The sequence below is a fragment of the Bos taurus genome, chromosome 8 (genome assembly GCF_002263795.3).
Source record: "Bos taurus isolate L1 Dominette 01449 registration number 42190680 breed Hereford chromosome 8, ARS-UCD2.0, whole genome shotgun sequence".
Lineage (NCBI taxonomy): Eukaryota > Metazoa > Chordata > Mammalia > Artiodactyla > Bovidae > Bos > Bos taurus.
In genome coordinates, this window is record NC_037335.1 from 8,863,865 (window position 1) to 8,888,460 (window position 24,596).

The 24,596-nt window shown below is 44.5% G+C and overlaps 1 protein-coding gene across 4 annotated transcripts in view; it reads right to left on the minus strand.

The window, feature by feature from the left end:
• Positions 1-24,596, minus strand: part of MSRA (methionine sulfoxide reductase A) — a 383,805-nt gene that overhangs the window by 77,785 nt on the left and 281,424 nt on the right. For 3 of the 4 annotated variants that reach the window (XM_005209836.4, NM_174114.2, XM_005209837.4), the window contains 1 exon segment: positions 21,450-21,556. The exons of the other annotated variant lie outside the window; for it this stretch is intronic. In XM_005209836.4, the coding sequence (XP_005209893.1) occupies positions 21,450-21,556 (107 nt within the window). 4 annotated transcript variants of the gene reach the window in all.

A 24,596-nucleotide genomic window follows, 5' to 3' on the forward strand; every position in this document is an offset into this window, starting at 1 on the left:
TTAATTTTCCTAGCAAGCCCACCAGGTGAGTATTTTTATGATCCACATTTCATATGTGAGGACACAGAGGCCAGAGAAGCTAAGAAACTTGCCCAGAGTCACCAGAAGCACAGCTGGGTTGGAACCCAGCTATCTTTCACTTGAGCCTGGGCCCTAAGCCATTAACCTGAGTGAACTCAGTTTGGCAACCAAGCTCTGAGGCCTTCTGGAAGAGATGCTCCCAGCTGTATGGGTGAATGGTTCAATGACCTCTGCTTTGATCTCTGTGCTTCTCTGGGACAGATCAACAGGGCAGGACATACTCTGAGGGATCATCAGCAATTCAGAGTGAAAAAGGGACCCCTGAGTGTCCCCAACACTTTTTCTAGGGTCCACAAGGCCAAAACTATTGTCAAAGTACTAAGACCTATTTCCTTCTTTCACTCTCATTTTCTCACCAGTGAAGGTGGGATTTTCCACCTTCAGGAAGCTACAGGAAGCCTGATGACATCATCACTCTGATGGCTAATGGAATGTGTGCTTGTGTCTTCAAAATCTCAGCCTTCATTCCTAATATGGTACTATCTATAGACACAGCCCCCCCAAAACAGATCACTGGGGTCCTCAATTATTTTTTGGAGATTTTAGAGGTCCAGGGATCAAAAAGTCAGAGAATTGCTGCTCAAGTCATGCCTAGAAGACCAATGGAAATGAAATCGCCTAAAATCTCAAAGCCTGGAGAGCAGAATTTAAGAACAAAAAGGACCATTAGCTTTGACACAGCTGATTACGAACGAGCCATTTTAACTCCTGGAGTGGAGCCGACCCAGCTGATTCACAGGCACAGAAGGAGAGTGGGACGGACAGCTGTGATGAACACCTCGTGGGGCAGAGAGCGCCTCGGGGGCGCAGCTGACGTCAGGGGAGGAAATGTACTGGTGCAAAGTGAGTTATCAACACACCTCAGTGAGCAAGTGCTCCAACCCAGCCCTTCCTCATCAACAGCTGAGTGTTCAGTGTCTCATTTGTCGAGCACATCATTTGCCGGGAAATGCCAACTGCTGATGTGACTCAAGATTTCAGTTTCTGCTGAGGACAAGGTGCCAAGATGCACCAAAGGGGGGAAGATGATTTCTACTGATCAAAGCTCTTCTGCAAACCAGGGGCTTGGAATATGCCATCTCATTTATTCTATACAGTACTCTCCCCAGGAACACATGATTAGATTAGATCCATGTTGGAGATTAGGAAATTGAAGTTAACTGGTTCAGGGAGTCATCCAGGCTCAAACCCCCAAGACTGAGTCCTAGGTCTGAGGACTAAGGACTAGGGACACCCAAGACTAAGGGCTCAGCCACTATGCTGAGCTTCCCAAACCTAGCTATGCATCAGAATCACTTGGAAAGTTTAAACCATTTCACGATTCTTGGCTCCACCCGTGAAGATTCTAATTCGGTAGGTCTGGGTGGGATTCCAGAATATAGAACCCTATAAACAAGTGAGCTTCTGGCTTGGCTTTTAAATAACTAGATCATTAGAGGGATAAGTCATTTCACATTTGAAAGTCTTTTCCACACCAGCACTATACTAGTTGGCTTTCTTCTCTGCCTTTTTTTACTGGAAGAAATGTTGTTTATTACCTCATGAGCATTGCTCTCTACCTGAAACGAACTGGAGGCTCAGCCAATAAACACAGGGAAATTGATGCAGAGTGTTCTTCCAAATGCTGAGCAGTCACGCTTTTTTTTTTTTTTTAATAATTTTTTTTTTTTTTAGTTTCTGTTTTTTCCATTTTTTGGCCGCACTCGTCATGGGGGATCTTAGTTCCCCGACCAGGGATCGACCCATGTCCACTACAGTGGAAGCATAGTGTCTTAACCACTGGACCCCCAGGGAAGTCCCAAGACAGGATTTTGTGTGTGTGTGTGTGTGTGTGTGTGAGGCCTGGGTGGGACAGGGCCTGAGGACACAATAAAAGGAGAGGCCACAAAAGTCCCCGCTTCTCCTAAGTTGTCAATCTGCAGTGAAAACCCCATTACTTATGGGAGAAAAAACCCCGCACAGATAGGTGTGGAGTTTATTTTGCTTGTGTTAAATATGCTGACCTCTAAACAGATCCCAATTTAAAAGTGGCCAGTTTAGAATCTGATTATAAATTACGGCAATTCATGATACACACTCAACTCTGATTTAAAGGATGGGTTGCCTTCTCAAGAAGCTATCTAGCCAATAAGTTACAGAAAAGCGCCTGCCTCCAAATTCAAAGAATGGGACAGCAATGAAAGAATTTCACAAAATCCGCTGGGATGGACATGTACACACTGCTATATTTAAAATGGATAACCAGTAAGGACCCTGTACAGCACAGGGAACTCTGCTCAATGTCATGTGGATGGGAGGGCCATTTGGGGGAGAATGGATACATGTATATGTATGTCCAAGTCCCTGAACAGTCCGCGGTTCATATGAAACTATCACAAAATTGTTAATTGCCTATGCTCTGATATAAAATAAAAATTAAAAAAAAAAAAAAGGATTTCACAAACACCAACTGAAACATGGGCCAGGAGTGTGGATCCATGAGCTATGGTGTTTCAAGCTAAAGCAAAGGGTGATAGCTGGTGATGCAGAGAAGATAAAACTTTTATATGGAAGCCACCCTCCACTTTCTCTTGGCAATCATGTCATCACTCTGCATAAGAACCAGTTAAGAACCCCGGTGAGTGAAAAAAAAATCAGAAAGAACAAAATGTCAGCTCTGCCATCAGATGGAAAATGCGGCCTGGCTTCCAGGACTGGGAACTGGGTTCTCTTCTGCCACAGCAACCGCAATCCAGCTCAGACCGGGCATCTACATTTTGAGTTGACAATGGTCTTCATGCCTGCATCTCCCTAGATCTTCCAGCCCCACAGTGTGAGCAAGTGGGCTGAGGATTATTAGCTCCACTGTGCAGAGGAGCAAATTACTTTTAAAAAGTCACATGCGTGGCTGCTGTTGTTCTTTAGTCGTGTCCGACTCTTTGCCACCCCATGGACTGTAGCCCACCAGGCTCCTCTCTCCATGGGGTTTCCCAAGCAAGAATACTGGAGCGGGTTGCCATTTCCTTCTCCAGGGGCTCTTCCCGACCCAGGCATCGAATCCACGTCTCCTGCATTGGCAGGCGGATTCTTTACCACTGAGCCACCTGGGAACCCATGAGTGGCTGAAGCACCACAAAAACCCATCAGGTGGTGGTAGAAACTTTCAGCACAGAGGCAGCGCTTCACACACATTTTTTGGTCTGTGTGATCTTTCCAGTGTTCTCTCAGTCTTAAAACACGCGTTTTTGTTTTTTTTTTCCTACCAAGAAAGCCTGATTCTGGCCCGGCTTTCATTTCCTGCTCTGCTTCTCTCCCCAGGTCTATGTTCCCAGGTGCCTTTTCCATAATGTACATACAGTGGCCTGCATTTTCTTCTTAGTCCCACCTGACCCCTCAACACACCCTCCTTGCCTTTACCTCCTACATAAGGATACTTTCTCTTCCACGACTCTTTGAGGATCCCTACTGTTCATTTGGGCGTCCCCGGTGGCTCAGTGGTAAAGAATCTGCCTGCAATGCAGGAGACACGGGTTTGATCCCTGGGTCGGGAAGACCCCCTGGAGGACGGCATGGCAACCCACTCCAGTATTCTTGCCTGGAGAATCCCATGGACAGAGGAGCCTGGTGGGCTCCTCGGGGTTGCAAAAGAGTCGGACGTGACTGAAGCGACTAGGTATGCCAAGCAGTGCTCATTTACTGCTTATCAACCCGCAGTCCTCAATATTCTAGGCTCCTAATTTACCCCTGCTTTCAAGTCCTGTTAGTCTTACATCAGAAACACAAAGCCGTGCTGTCATAACAAAGAACGTGTGTGTTTTTAGGACCACTTTACAAACTGATGTAGCAGAAAGAAGAGCACTTTGCTGAATACCATTTTCCTATCACAAGTGCTTGGGTGTTGTGCTCTGTGAATTCCTGAAACCATACCACACCCTTTGGGTGAATAAGTGTATAAACAATAAATTAGTGTTCATGGCACAAATAATGATATTCCTGAAACCAGGTTCCTTTTTCCTTCCACAAGGATTTTTCTTTCCTACTGAATCTTTCTATTTCGTAATAAAGTATCTACACTGGTAAATGTGTTTCTAAGCTTGGAAAGGAATCCTTGTGGCATGAGGGGTCTGATGCTTTCCTTAAGGAAATGAGAATGCCTAAATAAAACAAACATTCAAGCTATATTTGAAAGATACTGTACATTGTGTTTATTGCCCTGTAAGAAACTGATGCAAACAACACACGGTGTCAAGAGTTTAGTGTTTAGATCAAAAACAAGTGCTGTCATGTAGTCTCCTGGTATACAGTAGGTGCCCAATAAATCTACTGAGAGGATATCAAGCTCTAACCCAGTCCATATATATATATATATATATATATATGTATATATATATATATATACATATATATTTAAATCATCATTATGTTATCAGTTCCGTTCAGTTCAGTTGCTCAGTCGTGTCCAACTCTTTGTGACCCCGTGAACCGCAGCACGCCAGGCCTCCCTGTCCATTACCAACTCCGGGAGTTTACCCAAACCCATGTCCATTGAGTTGACAATGCCATCCAACCATCTCATCCTCTGTCGACCCCTTCTCCTCCTACCCTCGATCTTTCTCAGCATCAAGGTATTTTCCAATTAGTCAACTCTTCGCATCAGGTGGCCAAAGTATTGGAATTTCAGCTTCAGCATCAGTCCTTCCTATGAACACCCAGGACTGATCTTTAGGATGGACTGGTTGGATCTCCTTGCAGTCCAAGGGACTCTCAAGAGTCTTCTCCAACACCACAGTTCAAAAGCATCCATTCTTTGGTGCTCGGCTTTCTTTATAGTCCAATTCTCACATCCATTCATGACTACTGGAAAAACCATAGCCTTGACTAGACAGATCTTTGTTGACAAAGTGATATCTCTGCTTTTTAATATGCTGTCTAGGTTGGTCATAACTTTCAAGAAGTAAGCGTCTTTTAATTTCATGGCTGCAATCACCATCTGCAGTGATTTTGGAGCCCAAAAAATAAAGTCAGCCACTGTTTCCACTGTTTCCCCATCTATTTGCCATGAAGTGATGGGACCGGATGCCATGATCTTAGTTTTCTGAATGTTGAGCTTTAAGCCAACTTTTTCACTCTCCTCTTTCACTTTCATCAAGAGGCTCTTTAGTTCTTCTTCACTTCTGCCGTAAGGGTGGTGTCTTCTGCATATCTGAGGTTATTGATATTTCTCCAGGCAATCTTGATTCCAGCTTGTGCTTCTTCCAGCCCAGCGTTTCTCATGATGTACTCTGCATAGAAGTTAAATAAGCAGGGTGACAATATACAGCCTTGACGTGCTCCTTTTCCTATTTGGAACCAGTCTGTTGTTCCATGTCCAGTTCTAACTGCTGCTTCCTGACCTGCATACATAGGTTTCTCAAGAGGCAGGTCAGGTGGTTTGGTATTCCTATCTCTTTCAGAATTTTCCACAGTTTATTGTGATCTACACAGTCAAAGGCTTTGGCATAGTCAAGAAAGCAGAAATAGATGTTTTTCTGGAACTCTCTTGCTTTTTCCATGATCCAGCGGATGTTGGCAATTTGATCTCTGGTTCCTCTGCCTTTTCTAAAACCAGCTTGAACATCTGGAAGTTCACGGTTCATGTATTGCTGAAGCCTGGTTTGGAGAATTTTGAGTATTACTTTACTAGCGTGTGAGATGAGTGCAATTGTGCAGTAGTTTGAGCATTCTTTGGCACTGTCTTTCTTTGGGATTGGAATGAAAACCGACCTTTTCCAGTCCTGTGGCCACTGCTGAGTTTTCCAAATTTGCTGGCATATTGAGTGCAGCACTTTCACAGCATCATCTTTCAGGATTTGAAAGAGTTCAACTGGAATTCCAACACCTCCACTAGCTTTGTTTGTAGTGATGCTTCCTAAGGCCCACTTGACTTCACATTCCAGGATGTCTGGCTCTAGGTGAGTGATTATACCATCGTGATTATCTGGGTTGTGAAGATCTTTTTTGTATAGTTCTTCTGTGTATTCTTGCCACCTCTTCTTAATATCTTATGCTTCTGTTAGGTCCATACCATTTCTGTCCTTTATTGAGGCCATCTTTGCATGAAATGTTCCCTTGGTATCTCTAATTTTTGTTGAAGAGATCTCTAGTCTTTCCCATTCTATTGCTTTCCTCTATTTCTTTGCATTGATCACTGAGGAAGGCTTTCTTATCTCTCCTTGCTATTCTTTGGAACTCTGCATTCAAATGGGTATATCTTTCCTTTTCTCCTTTGCTTTTCACTTCTCTTCTTTTCACAGCGATTTGTAAGGCCTCCTCAGACAGCCATTTTGTTTTTTTGCTTTTCTTTTCCATGGGGATGGTCTTGCTCCCTGTCTCCTGTACAACGTCACGAACCTCTGTCCATAGTTCATCAGGCACTTTGTCTATCAGATCTAGTCCCTTAAATCTGTTTCTCACTTCCACTGTATAATTGTAAGTGATTTGATTTAGGTCATTCCTGAGTAGTCTATTGGTTTTCCCCACTTTCTTCAATTTAAGTCATTATGTTACACAATCTGAGAATTAGTGAGGACATCAAAGGTCATTTTGCTGCTGTGCTATGCTCAGTCGTGGCCAACTCTTTGTGACCCCCATGGACTGTAGCCCACCAGGCTCCTCTGTCCACGGGATTTCCCAGGACAGAATGCTGGAGTGGGTTGCCATTTCCTCCTCTAGGGATCTTCCTGACCCAGGAGTCAAACCTCCATTTATTGTGTCTCCTGCATTGGCAGGCGGATTCTTTACCACTGAGCCACCTTGGAAGCCCTAAAAGTCATGTTATACAACCATTAATCCACATCATGTGGCTAAATAATGTTGCATTAAATATCTTAGAGAAATTTCTCCAGATAGATGAGTCTAAACTTACAGATAAGAAAATGGGTTGTGGGGAGGAAAGAAACCTGGTTGTGCTTTCAGTGTGGAGTGGGCAGCAGGAGGAGTGACATCAGTGGTCTTAGCCCTGCGTCTCCAGGGAATCATGATGGCAGGCGGTGGAGGATTTCTTAGCAGTTCAGGGCGTTGACTGACTTCTCTTCCACGTGTTTAAACGGACACCAGGAACTTCCCTGGCTTTTGCTTGTTTAATTTTCTTTCTGGAAAACTCACTGTTAACCTGTTTCTCACTACATTTTTTTCTTATGGCCTCATAAAGACGGATCAAGGACAATAAAAAGAGCATTAGCAGTGAATGCTGGGGTGAGTGGAAAGTGTAATTAGAAGAACAGTTGTCTGTAGGTTTTTTAAGTGAAAACCTACTTTCTTATATCTTTACTGTACAGACTTGATCCTATCTTTTCGGGCAAAATGTGACTCATGGTAACTTCACCACTCGAGTTTTGATAAAAAGCATCATATGAGTTGCACTGTGAAATATTCTAGCATTCTTGCCACTGAAGCACATTCTTCTGAATGCTTGTTAAGGTCCTATTTCTAGAAATGCAAAGGCTCTCAATTTTGCTTAATTTTCCCTAAGTGGGTACTGTTCTCAGTGTAAGAGGGAGGAGAGGAACGCGATCAGTTTTGCTGGTAGGTTTAATAACCTCTAGTGACTCAGGATACTGGATTTGACAGCAAGCTTGTGGGGACTGCCTGCCTCCTTTCCAACCCATCCCACTGTTTGTCAACTTTCCTGACTGATCAGCACGTGGATACAAAGACTAGTACCTGGATCACTGGCAACTGTCTTGGTCCTGGTTTGGCCGAACTGCAGAAGCAGTCACTCTCTTATAATCATACAAAGACAGTAAGTGACATGACTTCTTTTTCTGTTCCTTAGTTCTTTCAAAGATTCAGGAGTAAACCCTCAAACTTCTAGATTCAGGCCAAAGGAATGAGCAAAGATGGCAGACAGGCAGACATTAATAACACAGACCTTCTCCAACATTCTTTTGTGGCACATTTCTTTTTTGGCGACTCCATGCTGCTTGCAGGATCTTAGTTCTCTGATCAGGACTCGAATCCCTGCTCCCTACAGTGGAAGTGCTGAGTGCTAACCACTGGACCATCAGGGAATCCCCCCACATTTCTATTCTGATACAGCCCAAACTATATGAACATAAATAAGGGGCCAAAATAAATAAGTCTGAGAGGATGAAGCAAAGGGGATGGTAATTTTCAACTTGGTCTCACTGGTTCTGACACAAATCCCCTCCTTGTCATCAGCCAGGAGCTATAAGCCAAGCAGCTGCCATAAGGAGCAAGAAAAATTCCTCAAGCCATTAGTCTCTGATCTCGACAAATTAAACACCAACGATACCTTCTCATCAAGTGTGAAACAGGCATGACAAAGCACGAGTAGAGCTGGGAGGAATGGTCTTCATCATAGGCTACCTTCCCCATAGATAAATCTGCGGGGGCCTTAGACATCCAGGGGCCCACTGCGGCTTCAGTGACGAATGCGAATAGAGTTTGGAAGCAAAGAACTGCAGTGTGCATTCCGAGCTCACCCATCTACAAGTGTGTGACCTTGGAGACCACCAGGTTCAGCCTCCTGTGAAGCAGGGACCACACACGGGAGGAACAGATGAGGAAATGTTCATGAACCTTCCTTCTCCAGCCTCAATTATGCTGAACTGGTGGTGTCAGTGTTTGCCCAAGGAGCCACCCAGCCAAATCCCAACCGGTGCCATGCTCTGGAGACTGAAGGCCCCGGGTGTGGCTGGTGCCAGGACACCCCATCACTCATCAGTGGGGACCTAAAACCCACCTGGAGAAGGGAGCCAAGAGAGGCAGCTGGGGTTCAGCAAATGAGGATTTCAAGGCTGCTCCTCCCTCTACCTGTCCATGTGCGCTATCAGGCCCTGGCGACAGAGATTCACTTGGCCAGGAGGTAAGAATGTGAGTGACCTATAGCTCTGACGCCATGACTACAAGACCCTAAAGCTATGATTCCAATCACATCATGAAATTCAGCGACGACTCCAACAAGAGGAAAACGATTTTAAAAACAATCAGGTTTTGGGTGTAGATTTTGAAATGGAACGCTGTCCTCTTTTGGTGTTAGAGTGACAGGGCAATGGTCAAGGTAAATGGAATCTGAGACAGGCTTTGATTTCGACAGCTTAACTGGAGCCCAGGGCCTCTCTCACTATGGGGAAGGCTGGGAGTAGGAAGGGTCATCCTAGGAATTTCAATCCAAACGCTACAGAAGAAAAGAGAGCTCAGAGTAGTTCAAGGTGAAGGAAAAGGCAGCCCACTCTTCTCCACAGGCTCTGCTTTTGTCCTTCACGCACTTCACACTTGAGGGAGAAACTAATGACATTGACCTCGGGGGCCCCCATCCCGCCCGGCGGTGCCCACAGCTGTGGCGGGTGGTCCCTGTGGGCCTCTGCCCGTTGTCTCGCGCTCCGCTAATGTGGCCCCGCCAGTAGCTGACTGAAAACAGTGGCAGGCGGGCCCTAGGCACACGACCTCTGACACTGTGGGCCTTTTTTCCTCCTCTCTGCTAGCAGCCAATGGGCGGGCTCTCTCCACTGGCTGCCATGGCAACGAGAAGACTTGCTCCGCAGTGCCCAGAACAGATGTCACATGAGCCAAGATGAATGTGGTGGGGGCGGGGAGCGTGTGCGGGGAGTGGTGGGGGATGGGGGAGGGGGACGCATTTGGAGTTAAACGGTCCCACCAGAGGGAGTCAGGCATATTTTGAAGTAAGTGCAAAGCGGTAACATCTATTTTCTTTTTCTCCTTGTCCTTTAAGTTCCAAACACACACACATGTCCTTTCATCTCCGCCACTGAGGTGCTTGCGGCTCTCTGGCTTTCACGGCCAACATGAAAGCTCTGACTTCTCGAAGCCTTAAATGAACATCGTCTCCATAGCAGACATGTAAGCGGGCGTTCTGCAGCCATTTAGGAAGAGAGTGGGAAGCTCCATGGAGGGCAAGCGGAGAAACTTCGAATCACACAGAGCTGAGACAAAATCCACAAGGATTTTAAAGGCAGACAACAACCCTGCTTCACTCCGTTTATCCCTGAACTACCAGGGCTCCTCCCCCCGCCCCGCCGCCAATCCCCACCCCGGGGTAGTTTCTCCCATCAGACCACTCCTAAGAAGACGGGAGTGTGTTTTTTACACAGATTAAGCTAGGGCAACGCTTATAAATCTACCTGCATGAGCAACAAAGGCTCCTCTGTCATCTCTAGAATAGACCCTATCCTACTGCAAAATACTGTTATTTAAAATGTTCCCATTGCCTTTCCTTTCTCTTCCGCTGAAATTAACAAGTAGAGCATGTGCACGCAGGCGCAGACCATAAACCTATATGTATATCAGTTGGTAAGATAAGAGAGAGATTAGCTCAGGCGGGCTCTAGACACTGCAGACCTTTCCTCCTCCCTGCCTGCAGCCCATGGGTAGGAACCTAACCCTATCAGACCACATGAATCAGGGAGACAGGAGGGACAATGGATAGGTCCTGTCCTCATCTGATAGATGCAAGACACTGACTGTCAAAGGACTGGCAAACGTCACTTAGAATTATTTTGCTCCTGTGCTTAACTCCTGCCACAAGCACGAGAAAAGAGCCTGCTTTGTGCAGGGTGCCAAGTGGAGTGCACTCCACAGGAGAGAGCCCACCTGTATTCAAGAGGGAGAAGAACATGGAAGCTTACAGTGGGCCTGATGAAGAACAGAATGAGCGTGGCAAGCACAGCAGGATTCAATCAGGGAGGAAAGCAGGCTCAGAGAAGTGTCTGAGTGTGGGGAGACAGGGGACCCTATTCTGAGACAGACACCTGACATGTGCACCGCACCTTTAAAAAGCTACAGCACCCTAAGAAAGAGCCATTACGATCCTATTCAACAAATCAGGACACCCAGGCTTATCGAGGTGAACACTCCAAGGTCACACCACACGCAAGAAGCTGAGCTGCTGCTGCTCCCAGTCATCCCCCCACCTCCATGTGCGCCTTGCCCCATCAACCAACAGCTCACCAACCCAGTGCTGCGTCGCTGCAGAGAGAGCCGCTGTGCGTGGGCACCATCTCCTGGTCAGCACCTACCTCCAGGAGGCCATGGGTATCAAACACTCCCTGCATTGTGCCTAAAACATGGTAAAATATTAACACATAACTATTAACATTGAAAACACTCATCTGGAGACATCCAAAGTCACTCTGGATACCACAGGGGTTACATATGTCGCACAAGGGGAGCCATTGCATCTTCTCACGCTGATCTGGAAAGATGAGAAAGAGTGTGGTCCGTGGAGAATCTGAATTCACTGGAATGTCACCCTACGTTGGTCAGAGTTATTTTGTGTGGATACGGGCTTTTTGATCATTATTCTGGCCACTGAGCAGAATCCTAGGGTGCTTGCAGTGCACCTGGATGAAGAGCAGTAAATGTGAAGCAAAGACTGATGGCCCGCAAAGCCCGGGGGTCTGCATGGCTCTCAGCCACCGCAGGCAGAGCTCCACCCGAGGGACCCGCTTACTTCCCTGCCACTGCAGCAACACACTGCAACCACCAGAGGGCAGTAACACAAACCAGATTTTTTTTTCCACTTGGACCCTAATGTGAACGCACACAGTTTAATAATATGTAAAGCCCATTATTACAAGCTTTTTCTCTCCCCACCTCCTATTAATGAACAAATACCCAAGGGTAATGCGGATATTTCTAAATACAGTCAAGAAAGAGCAATTCGTACTCATACACGAGGAGTCTAACACACAGTAATAAGTAGAAATGAAAATAATCACTCGGTGCAACTAAACCATTAAGGCCAAAGATTTATCTGTCTATATGGCTGCACACACAGAGATATAGACGCCTGCCTCCCAGAAATGGGCATTTTAAAAACATTCATTTCACACGTTCTTGTTTAGGGTTCATAATAATACCTGTGTAAGAGGAATTTCATCTTTATTGCTGGGCAGACAAAGGGATTTTTCTCTTGGACTAAGGTAAGTGAATGAATTATTCAGGGCTTTTCCATGGACATTTAAAAATCATAACTCCATGTGTGCTTTAAACAATAGCACAAGTTAAAAAAAAAAAAAAAGAGGAAGAGCTGGCTAATCCCCAAAACCATAAAATATCAACTGACATTTACCTATGTCTACTCAGGGTGCTTAGATGCAAATATTCATAAATGATTTTTGGTGTTGATGAAAGCAGAGTCTTTTAGTGCTGTTGCTGGTTTTCACATCAGAGCATAGAGAATGCAAGGGATCGAGAAGGGATATATCTAGAACACAACCTATCCATTTCTTTGTGAACAAAGAAACAGGAATCAGCCTGCCATTTTCTCTGTTCATGACAGGAAGGTTCTCTGATCCTAAATTTCTTCAATGGTTTGAAATCTGAGGGCCCCTGGAAAAACAGGATGAAGTTGTTGCCAATAGCCTTGTCTCTGGAGTCACCCCATTAAACCGTGATATTCATGAAATGCTTGACAGATTACCCAGTACAGTGTGTGAGGAAATCATATGGAATGCAGAGTCAGATGGCTTTCACTGACTATATGTATTCCCTGGGTCATCTTGGAAAGGTGAATGAAGCCATTTAAGCTTCCCTTTCTTTCTAAGGCAGGTAGGAGTGCAGATCCTGAATGACCTCCCTGTGTGGGGTGGGGTTACCACTCATATGACGTGGGACAAAGCACAAGAAACTGTTATGATTTATAAAAACTTTTGCTGTTCTTATCTTCCCACTTTATACACAAGGAAGTAGAGCTGTAAGGGCTCATCCAAGGTCAGAGTCAGTAAGGCAGAGCAGGACCCCAGCCAGGTGCCCTCACCCATCGCCGAGGTTCTCCCCGCCCTTTCCTGGCATCTCAGTAAGCTCTGGCTGCCACAACACATACTACAGACTGGGTGGGTTTAAAAAAAAAAAAAAAACAGTTATTTCTCCCAGTTCTGGAGGAAGGGAGGTGCCAGCAGGATAGGTTTCATTGTGAATATTATTTCAGGAGAAGGCAATGGCACCCCACTCCAGTACTCTTGCCTGGAAAATCCCATGGACAGAGGAGCCTGGTGGGCTGCAGTCCATGGGGTCGTGAAGAGTCGGACACGACTGAGCGACTTCACTTTCACTTTTCACTTTCATGCATTGGAGAAGGAAATGGCAACCCACTCCAGTGTTCTTGCCTGGAGAATCCCAGGGACAGCGGAGCCTGGTGGGCTGCCATCTGTGGGGTCGCACAGAGTCGGACACGACTGAAGTGACTTAGTAGTAGTAGTAGTAGAGATGACTACCGTCTCACTGTGTGCTCAGGTAACCTCTTCTCTGTGTGCTTGAGGGGAGAGAGAAAAAGAGGGAGAGGGTGCTCTCTGGTGTCTCTTTTTACAAGGACACTAATCCCACCATGAGGGCCCCACCCTCATGACCTCATCTAACTCTAATCATTCAAAGACCCCAGATCCTAATACTATCACATTGAGAGTTAGGGCTTCAAAATACAAATTTTTGGAGGACTCAACTATTCAGTCTGTAACAAGGAGTAAAGATGGTTCCTGACTCTGCTACATCTTTTCGGTTCAGGTCAACAAATATTTGCTGACAATCTGCTAGATTCGAAGAACAGAACCAGGTCTTGGGGGAAACAAGGATGAACCAGGAGCCCCCAGACAGCCCACTTAAAGTTAGGACAGTTCCCAGAGAATGGTCTACAGGGAAGAGCATTTGTGACACATGGGCTTCTGTGCTGCTGCGTAGCACAGTTTATTGAAAAGAAACCTTACGAGATCCTTCTTCTGATAGCTGTGTTTGAAACAACTGTAATGTGAGTCTGGCAACTAATCAGTATATAATTAATAGCTGATAAGGTAATTAATGTATTATTTACTGGGGAAGGTACAGAAGGAAAGACATTTTCAAATTTTCAGGCTATCGATGCATATAAGGAAACACAAAGGATCTGAACCTTCTGGTAGGGAATTATCAGGTCCAGTTATATTATTATGATTATAGCATAACTGGATATTTATTGAGTATATTTAGTTTCTCTCAATTGACTATTTCTTGACTGGAAGACTGAAGGGGCTTAGCTTCATTGAATGAATATTGGGTGGGTACAACATGCTAGCTATATTATAGTATGTGCGTGTGTGTGTGTATACATACATACATACATACACATATATGTCCATAACAAGAGGTATTTTTACATATATAGAATTTTTAATGTATTTTTACATATATAGAAAATATTATTTAATTCTTATAACAAATCTATGAGGAAATTATGCTATCCACACTCAGATAATTTTAAAATGAAGACAAGAAATAGAAGTCAGGGATCCACAGGTAGTAAGTGACTAAGACAGCACTAGCACATCCTCTCCAATCATTCAAACATTATTTTGATTATACACACACATGCACACACGCGTGCATGTGTGCACACACACACACACACACACACACATAGTTTTCTCCTCCAAATCTAGTTCTCAGGATTTTTTCCCTGTTGTTATTTTTAGTATGCTACTTTATTTTGGTAAGCAGGATGGGGATAAAGCTGGATCTTTTTTGAAGGTAGAGATGTTTGAAAGAGGATAAGCTGATACAAATTTGTATCTCTGTTCAAAACTAGACAAGGTTCCCTAGAGAAAGGAGAGCAAGCTCCATCCTCTCTGGGGTACCAAGTGTGATCTGTGTGGCCCTGGGGCTCAGAAGAAGCCAGATGTGTGCCCACTGGGTGAGCAGCCCAGGAAAAAAGAACTCCCAGTTTCAGCCTCCAAAGGCTACCACTGTCACATGAGTCATGGCATGCGACAATTGCAGGATGGAATCCAGGCCTGAGGACTGTAGTAGGCTCAATACTGCTGCCGGCCAAACGTCCGTGCCCTAATCCCCAGAACGTGTAAAAGTTACTTTATACGGCAAAGACATCCCAGCTGTGATTAAATTAAGGATCTCGTGATGGGGAGATTATTCTGGCTTATCCAGTGGGCCCTACATGTGATCACATGTGTCCTTTAAGAGAGAAGGAGGGGGAGACTGGACACACAGGAGTGGAGAAGGCCACTTGGCCACCTACTTAGAGACTGGGAGGATGTGGCCACATGCCAAGGACCATTGGCAGCCACTGATCAAACTAAATAATCAAAGTGAAAGTGAAAAACACTCAGTCATGTCTGACTCTGTGACCCCATGGACTATACAATCCATGGAATTCTCCAGGCCAGAATACTGGAGTGGGTAGCCTTTCCCTTCTCCAGAGGATCTTCCCAACCCAGAGATCAAACCCCAGTCTCTCACATCGCAGGCAGATTCTTTACCAGCTAAGCCACAAGGGAAGCCCAAGAATATTGAATGGGTAGCCTATCCCTTCTCCAGTGGATCTTCCCAACCCAGAAACTGGACTGGGGTCTCCTGCATTGCAGGCAGATTCTTTATCAACTGAGCCATCAGGGAAGTTGAAGCAATGCCGAGAAATACTTGTTGCTTTTTACCTTTCATTTTGGGTACTTTGCTTTATAATGACACTGTGTACGGTACAGTAACAGATTGCTAGATAATTGAAATTAAAGATAAAACATGATAAACACTTGGAGACTATAGCTATGCTGAAGATATGGATGGATGGATGGATAGGTGGGTGGGTGGATAAACAAACATGCTGGGAGACAGAGACATTAAGGCCCTGTTTCATATTTGACACATGGTGAGTAATTTAACATTCATCCAAAAAGACTGTCCAGAGGAAAGCTTGTGCTTACTGTTCATGAAGCTCTGAGGCATTGGGAAGGAAGTAGGTCATGTGGCCAGAACAGTCTTTTGATTTATTAATTCTTCAGCAAATTTCAGGGAACATAATCTATTACTGATCAAAAGATCCAGTTCCTAAATGAGGAAGAGTTGGATTTTCAGGACATAAAAATCACATGTGAACAACCCCCCTCCCTGCCAGAAGCTATGAGTCAGTTTAGAATATTAGAAAACATCATCACGGGCTCACTTGAGAGGGAAACTGTCTACATCTGGTGATCCAAAAACAAGATACATCCAATTATCTCCTCCAATGAATACCATAAGCAGATGATTCCACTATGAAACTCTGGCAAAAAAAAAAATATGAAAATGCTATTAATGAAAGATTATGAAGTCTTTGGCTTCCCTGGTGGCTCAGTGGTAAAGAATCCACCTGCAGTGCAGGAGACCTGGGTTTGATCTCTGGGTGGGGAAGATCCCCTGGAGAAGGGAATGACAACCCCCTCCAGTACTCTTGCCTGGGAAATCCCATGGACAGAGGAGCCTGGAGGGCTACAGTCCATGGGGTCACAAAAGTCTGATACAACTTACTGACTACACCACCACCACCATGAAGACTTTGTCCAAAGGCAAGAAGATCCCACATTTGTGCCAAGGCTGCAGCTCACCGAAGATATGAAGCAGCTGTCAAATTCTGTAGACAGAAACCTGCCCTTTCAAGGTCAAGGAACTCGGTGTGAAGTTGAGGTTCCTCTCAGTCCTCTCCTGTGAGATTCTCCAGCCTGCCCTCATCTGAATGGAAATTAGCAAATGTCTTCAGCCTTTCTTCCTCTTCAAGGATTGTTGGTGCGCCTGGTGTCTACAACCCAGTCAACTCTGCAGAAAACCATGGCTTAGATGGAAAAATCACTTTGGGTTTCTGGCTCATCAGCAGTACTGCACATCTAATTAGCTCAACAATTGGTCCCTGTGATAAAATCAGCTAGTTTTATGTTCAAATGGCTGCTGGGTGGTAAGCAGTACTGTCACTCTCAACTTTGCACGGCATAAAGAAGTAGCTGAAGAAGCTGGTTATTAGGGGGTCACTGGGGGCAAACTAGTGAAGACTATTAAATTAGTAATCTGAGTCAACAATGTTATAATTAGTGCAGAGGGGTCCCGCCAGGGTTCAGATAAGATGATCCCCCCTAGATGCGGTGACAGAGCCACCAGCAATGCCAACTCTTACAGGAGAAAACAGTACATGTAAAATGACGGAAATCCATCTTCAGAACCTCCCCATTCTCAGAAGTAAACCCCAAAGTTCGTGATGAGATAGATTACAGACTCCTAGACCCTCATCCAGTATTGTTAAGGATAACTCTCCCAGATTAAAGACCCCTACTGCTTCAGGGATCTGTCCAAGGGTTACCCTGGAGAGGAAACCCTGGAAGCCAAGCCTCTGCTCCTTCACTGACCTGTGAGGAGGCAACTCGTGGTATCTGAGTCTCTCTCCCTACTTAGTGGACCTAATAAAAACCACATTATTCTTTAAGGTAAACATAAAAGCACAGATCAACCTCTTTACGGTGTAAAAGCTAATTACACCCGCCTCTCACTGCACTGTGATTACTGATTTTTCTTTTCTCTTTTTCTGTGTGTCTTTATCAATTATATCAATTAAATGGACAGTTGGAAAATGATACAAGTCTTCAAAATTAGAAACAAGAGTCATGGGTGCATACAATTTTATATAAAGATACAGAGAGATATATTCATACCTATATCTAAACATGTCCATTAGATCCATTATATCTATACATCCATTATATCTATGTATGTTTATAGATAGAGTCACAGATATAGAAATGGTTCCCTTTATACAAAATGCTTAAAACAGTAATTATCATGTAGTAAGTAGTCAGTACTATGGTTGCTGTTCTATTATCAATATCATATATACACATAGACATATCAACCATCAGTTCACTTGCGTTGCTCAGCTGTGTCCAACTCTTTGCGACCCCATGAATCGAAGCACACCAGGCCTCCCTGTCCATCACCAACTCCCAGAGTTTACCCAAACTCATGTGCATCAAGTCGGTGATGCCATCCAACCATCTCATCCTCTGTTGTCCCCTTCTCCTCCCGCCTTCAATCTTTCCCAGCATCAGGGTCTTTTCCAATGAGTCAGCTCTTCACATGAGGTGGCCAAAGTACTGGAGTTTCAATTTCAACATCAGTCCTTCCAATGAACACCCAGGACTGATCTCCTTTAGAATGGACTGGCTGGATCTCCTTGAAATCCAAGGGACTCTCAAGAGACTTCTCCAACACCACAGTGCAAAAGCATCAATTCTTCAGCACTCAGCCTTCTTCACAGTCCAACTCTCACATCCATATATGACCATAGGAAAAACCATAGCCTTGACTAGACGGACCTTTGTTGGCAAAGTAATGTCTCTGCTTTTGAATATGCTATCTAGGTTGGTCATAACTTTCCTTCCAAGGAGCAAGCGTCTTTTAATTTCATGGCTGCAATGACCATCTGCAGTGATTGTGGAGCCCTCCAAAATAAAGTCTGACACTGTTTCCACTGTTTCCCCATCTATTTCCCATGAAGTGATGGGACCAGATGCCATGATCTTACTTTTCTGAATGTTGAGCCTTAAGCCAACTTTTTCACTCTCCTCTTTCACTTTCTTCAAGAGGCTTTTTAGTTTCTCTTCATTTTCTGCCATAGGGTGGTGTCATCTGCATATCTGAGGTTATTGATATTTCTCCTGGCAATCTTGATTCCAGCTTGTGCTTTTTCCAGCCCAGCAATTCTCATGATGTTCTCTGCATATAAGTTAAATAAGCAGGGTTGACTTATATGACTTAAATAAACAGCCTTTGCGAACTCCTTTTCCTATTTGGAACCAGTCTGTTGTTCCATGTCCAGTTCTAACTGTTGCTTCCTGACCTGCATATAGGGTTCTCAAGAGGTCAGGTGGTCTGGTATTGCCATCTCTTTCAGAATTTTCCACAGTTTATTGTGATCCACACAGTCAAAGGCTTTGGCATAGTCAATAAAGCAGAAATAGATGTTTTTCTGGACCTCTCTTGCTTTTCCCATGATCCAGCGGATGTTGGCCATTTGATCTCTGGTTCCTCTGCCTTTTCTAAAACCAGCTTGAACATCTGGAAGTTCACAGTTCAAGTATTGCTGAAGCCTGGCTTGGAGAATTTTGAGCATTACTTTACAGGCGTGTGAGATGAGTGCAATTATGCGGTAGTTTGAGCATTCTTTGGCATTGCCTTTCTTCAGGATTGAAATGAAAACTGACCTTTTCCAGTCCTGTGGCCACTGGTGAGTTGTCCAAATTTGCTGGCATATTGAGTGCAGCACTTTCACAGCATCATCTTTCAGGATTTGAAATAGCTCAACTGAAATTCCATCACCTCCACTAGCTTTGTTTGTAGTGATGCTTCCTAAGGCCCACTTGACTTCACATTCCAGGATGTCTGGCTCTAGGTGAGTGATCACACCATCGTGATTATCTTGGTCATGAAGATCTTTTTTGTACAGTTCTTCTGTGTATTCCTGCCATCTCTTCTTAATATCTTATGCTTCTGGTTATTGATATTTCTCCCGGCAATCTTGATTACAGCTTGTGCTTCTTCCAGCCCAGCGTTTCTCATGATGTAGTCTGCTCTCTATATCTCTGCACATTACATAACTCAACAATGGTACCAGGATGCCTGCTAAAACTAGACTTGTTTGCTCTAACAGAGGAGCCAAAAAGCCACTAAGTCATAGAAAATCATCCTGGAGACTGCAGTCAGCTGCCTGGCGTGGACCAGGCGGGGGCAGGTGAAGGACCCTTTGCATATTGTCACACCAGCCACCTCTCGTGCACCAACTCAGATGCCCTTGGCCTCACCTCTCTCTTCCCCACAGTATCCGGACACTGCAGGGCAGACCACTGCTGTTGGGCAGAGGGTTGTACGGCGGCACTGGTCTAGAGTCACGACTCTCTGGAGTTAGTTTGCCAGGAGAAAAGTACTGGACTTTCTACTCATCTGTCAGTATAATTCAGAGCCAGTTTTTATTTATGTATAAAACTAAAAGAGACATGACATTATTTGTTCTCTGAGTTGGTGATCAAGCAATTCTACGTGGGTACATGAACCACAATGGATATCTGGATGTTGGGGGCACAGAAGAGCCCAATTTTTATTTTTGAAATAGACCTTACTTTTAAAAGCCAAGGCTGTGATCCATGAAGGGGATATACGTATATATAGGAATGTATTTAATTCCCATGTCCCTAGGTACAGAACATCCAAAGAGCACTAGGTTAGAACAACTGTCAAGATTATTCATTGATTAACACTGAACAAGATTGTTTAAGATTAACATTCCCCCAATCTACAAAAGTAACGGAGAAATTATTGAAACAAGTAACACTTAATATCTAAATTTTACTTCATATGTCTATCAGTTATCTAAGGTCAATGGTCAATGTGGGTTCTACTCAAAGCTAAAGATAGAAACTATACTGGGGTAGAAACCAGACTATTAGGTGTAAGTTAGCCTCTTCGTCCTCATGTGGGAGGCACTAACCTTTTGACCTTAACCTCTTCAAGGTGAACACAAGAAGATCAACTCATTTTGAGATGGTCTGGAGGGAAATTAATATTCTTCTGGAGTTTTTAAGAGAGACTGTGAATCATTACATTAGGAAATCAATATATAGCACTAATTATATGTTACTTTTAGTATTAATAACATAACCTTTATAATTAAATATAGTGAGATTAAACCAAACAGAATGAACTGTGAAGTTTTTGCTTGGCGCTGGTCCTCTGTTGAACCTGCCACCATGTCTCGTCTGCCCTAGGCACTTCTCTAACCCATCTCTCAAGTGCTACTGTTCTTCCGGCCCTAAGCCTCCTCTCTCGTCATGCATTACTTTTCTCAAGTGATGGTATCAGCAACCAAGGCTTCATCTCCCAAACTGAAGCTGAAATCCCAACAGTGATATGGGCTACCATCTGTTGAGCACTTTGCTACGCTCTATGCTTCACAAACATCAACCCAGTTAACAGTCATAATTATGTGTCCCCCAAAAAGATACGCGGAAATCCCAACTACCAGGACCTCAGCATGTGACATCCCCTGGAGACATTAACAGAGGTGATGGAGTTAAATATAGTCATTAGCTAAGGCCTTGACCTAACGTGACTGGAGTTGTCATAAATGGTATTAATTTGGACCCAGAAACAGACGCACAAAGAGCCGATGATGAGAAGACAGGGAGAAGACAGTCAGCTACAAGCCCAGGAGAGAGTCCCCAAGCAGATTCAGTCCTGCCAACACCATGACTTTAAACACCCTGTGATTCAACAGGGCTGTGAGACCACAGATTTCTGCTGCTTAAGCATCCCATCTGTAGTGCTTTGTCATGGCAGCCCAAGCAGATTAATACAGAAAGAAGAAAAAAAAGAGACTCAGAGAGAGAGAGAGAAATTTGATGTTAAGTTGTATGTTCATCTGGATGAGCTGAGTTTAGGAGACATTCATAAGAGCACGTTCTTCTATGGAGCAAAAGGGCTCTATTCCACGAGGCTGACAGAAATTTCCCAGAACATGCAAACGGAACGCAGGGCCAGGTGCCAAGAACCAGACTCTTCCTCCACAGGTGGCCTGGGAGGGAGATGGGACCTACCTTCTGGTAGTCCTCCTTGGACTTCAGGGCTGCCCCCACGTGCTCGGCAGAGGTCGGGTAGATGGCTGAGCGGTACTGAGAGCCGTGGTCATTGCCTTGGCGCATGCCTGGGGAAGTGGAAAGCGTAGGGTTACTGGGGTGGCCTGGGCCATGAGGCCAGTGTCACACGTCCTTCAGGACTCACGTCCTGCTAAGTGCTCGTTTCAGTTTCATCCTGACACAACTCTCCTTGAACAAGCAGGCAATGTATCTGTTTTGCTTTGCCTGTTTTAATTATAACGTATCTGCGTTTTAGGAAAATTTATCTCAAGTCTCGCATCATAGTAGATGCTCTACAAACATGCATTCTTCCATGCAGATATTGAAGTCATAACCATTTTTTGATTGTGAAGCTCTGTGATAACACACTGTTTCTATGGATTCTGATGAGAGACTGTGTGGCAGGTGGTACCATCCCTTGCTTGGCAGATAAGGAAATGGAATAATATGCGGAGAAGTGCCTGGCGTGGTGCCCTACACAGAGGAGACGCCTAATAAATGACAAAGTGACTGATGCTCAACGGGTTTAAAGAGTTTGCCTAAGGTCACACACCCAGTCAAAGGAAAACCTGGCATTTTCAAGTCAGCCCAGGGCACTTTCCCAGTCACAGCAGCTCGAGTGTAGAGCTAACAGTAGCTCAAGGTCAACTTCTAACTGAATGGTGGGGTCCCCATCATACACTGCCACCGGCCTGTCAGAGATCCCCTACAGATCCCCATGCTGCTGAGGAAAGAACTTCACACACATTTACTGCGTCACTAAAGCATCGGTTTCAGTTTAACAAGTACCCGCAAACTCCCCCCATAAAAGATGCAACCTTCCTAAAGCAACAGATCCAAGTTCCCCAGCCCGCAGTGTAGGTGCTGCTGCTGTTGCTGTTGGGTTGCTCGGTCCTGTCCAACTCTGTGACCCCGTGGAGAAAAGCCCCCAGGATCCTCTGTCTCTGCCCATGGGATTCTCCAGGCAAGAACACTGGAACGATTGCCATGCCCTCCTCCAGCCAGCTTAGGTGACTTCTAGAAATCCCATTCTCTCACCTGTGGAACCCCCTCCTCTCCTCCATATACAAAGGTCCAAGGGGGATCAGGAACTCATTATTAAAAAGCCAATATCAATAATGACATTGAAATATTAATATTGTATCCTAAAGATTAACCATCCCATACCTCCAATAAGCACTGAGTAATATCAAATTGGGATATCTATTTCATTTCTTTGTAAGTTATATATTCATTTAAGTATTATAGTGGTGGTACTATAGTGTAGATACATATTAGTAGGAGCTTCCAAGGTGGTGTTAATGGTAAAGAATCCACCAGCTAATAGGAGACAGACACTGCTTTGATCCCTGGGTCGGGAAGATCCCTTGGAGGAGGGCATGGCAACCCACTCAAGTATTCTTGCCTGGAGAATCCCACGGACAGAGGAGCCTGGCAGGCTACAGTCCATAGGGTCGCAGAGTCAGACACGACTGAAGCGACTTAGCACGCACCAATGCATATATTATATTAAGTATTATTTATAGTATATGATATGTATGTATTCTTGTAAATGTTACTTAAGAGACTGTGTAAGAGAGTGGATAAATATACATTCCAGACTGTTCTCTGTCTTCTTCAGTTTTCCCTCCTTCTCTTACAAGTAGGGCTCCTCCGGTGTGACTATATCCCACCCTTTTGTCCTAACATCTATTTGCATAAGGGCAGGAGGGTAGCATCACAGTTCCTTCTGAAATATTCCTGTGAAGAAAAAGCACTGCCAGATCACTGATCTTTACATCAAGTCGCATCCCTCTCCATTTGGCACAAGATGCAGAAAACCAGGTTCTCCACGTGGCAGTCAGTCAGTTCAGTCACTCAGTCGTGTCTGACTCTTTGCAACCCATTGACTGCAGCACACCAGGCCTCTGTCCACCACCAACTCCCAGAGATTGCCCAAACTCATGTCCATCGAGTCGATGATAGCATCCAATCATCTCTTCCTCTGTCGTCCCCTTCTTTTCCCACCTTCAATCTTTCCCAGCATCAGGGTCTTTTTAAATGACTCAGTTCTTTGCATCAGGTGGCCAAAGTGCTGGAGTTTCAGCTTCAGCATCAGTCCTTCCAATGAATATTCAGGACTGATTTTCTTTAGGATTGACTGGTTTGATCTTCTTGCAGTCTAAGGGACTCTCAAGAGTATTCTCCGACATCACAGTTCAAAAGCATCAATTCTTTGGTGCTCAGCTTTCTTTATAGTCCAACTCTCACATCCATACATGACTACTGGAAAAACTATAGCTTTGACTAGACAGACTTTTGTTGGCAAAGTAATGTATCTGCTTTTTAATATGCCGTCTAGGTTGGTCATAGCTTTTCTTCCAAGGAGCAAGCATCTCTTAATTTCATGGCTGCAGTCACCATCTGCAGTGATTTTGGAGCCCCCAAAAATAAAGTCTGACACTGTTTCCATTGTTTTGATCTTTATTTTTTTTTGAATGTTGAGTTTTAAGCCAGCTTTTTCACTCTCCTCTTTCATTTTTATCAAGAGGCTCTTCAGTTCCTCTTCACTTTCTGCCATAAGGGTGGCAGAGTCATCTGAGGTTATTGTGTATCTGAGGTTATTGATATTCCTCTCAGCAATCTTGATTCCAGCTTGTGCTTCATCCAGCCTGGCATTTCACATGATGTGCTCTGCATAGAAGTTAAATAAGCAAGGTGACAACATGCAGCCTTGACGTATTCCTTCCCCAATTTGGAACCAGTTTGTTGTTCCATGTCCAGTTCTAACTGCTGCTTCTTGACCTGCATAAGATTTCTCAGGAGGCAGGCAAGGTGGTCTGCTATTACCATCTCTTGAAGAATTTTCCACAGTTTGTTGTGACCAACACAGTCAAAAGCTTTGGTGTAATCAATAAAGCAGAAGTAGATGTTTTTCTGGAATCCTCTTGCTTTTTCTATGATCCAACAGATGTTGGCAATTTGATCTCTGGTTCCTCTGCCTTTTCTAAATCCAGCTTGAACATCTGGAAGTTCACCGATCACATACTGCTGAAACCTCACTTGGAGAATTTTGAGCATTACTTTGCTAGTATATGAGATAAGTCCAATTGTGCAGTAGTTTGAACA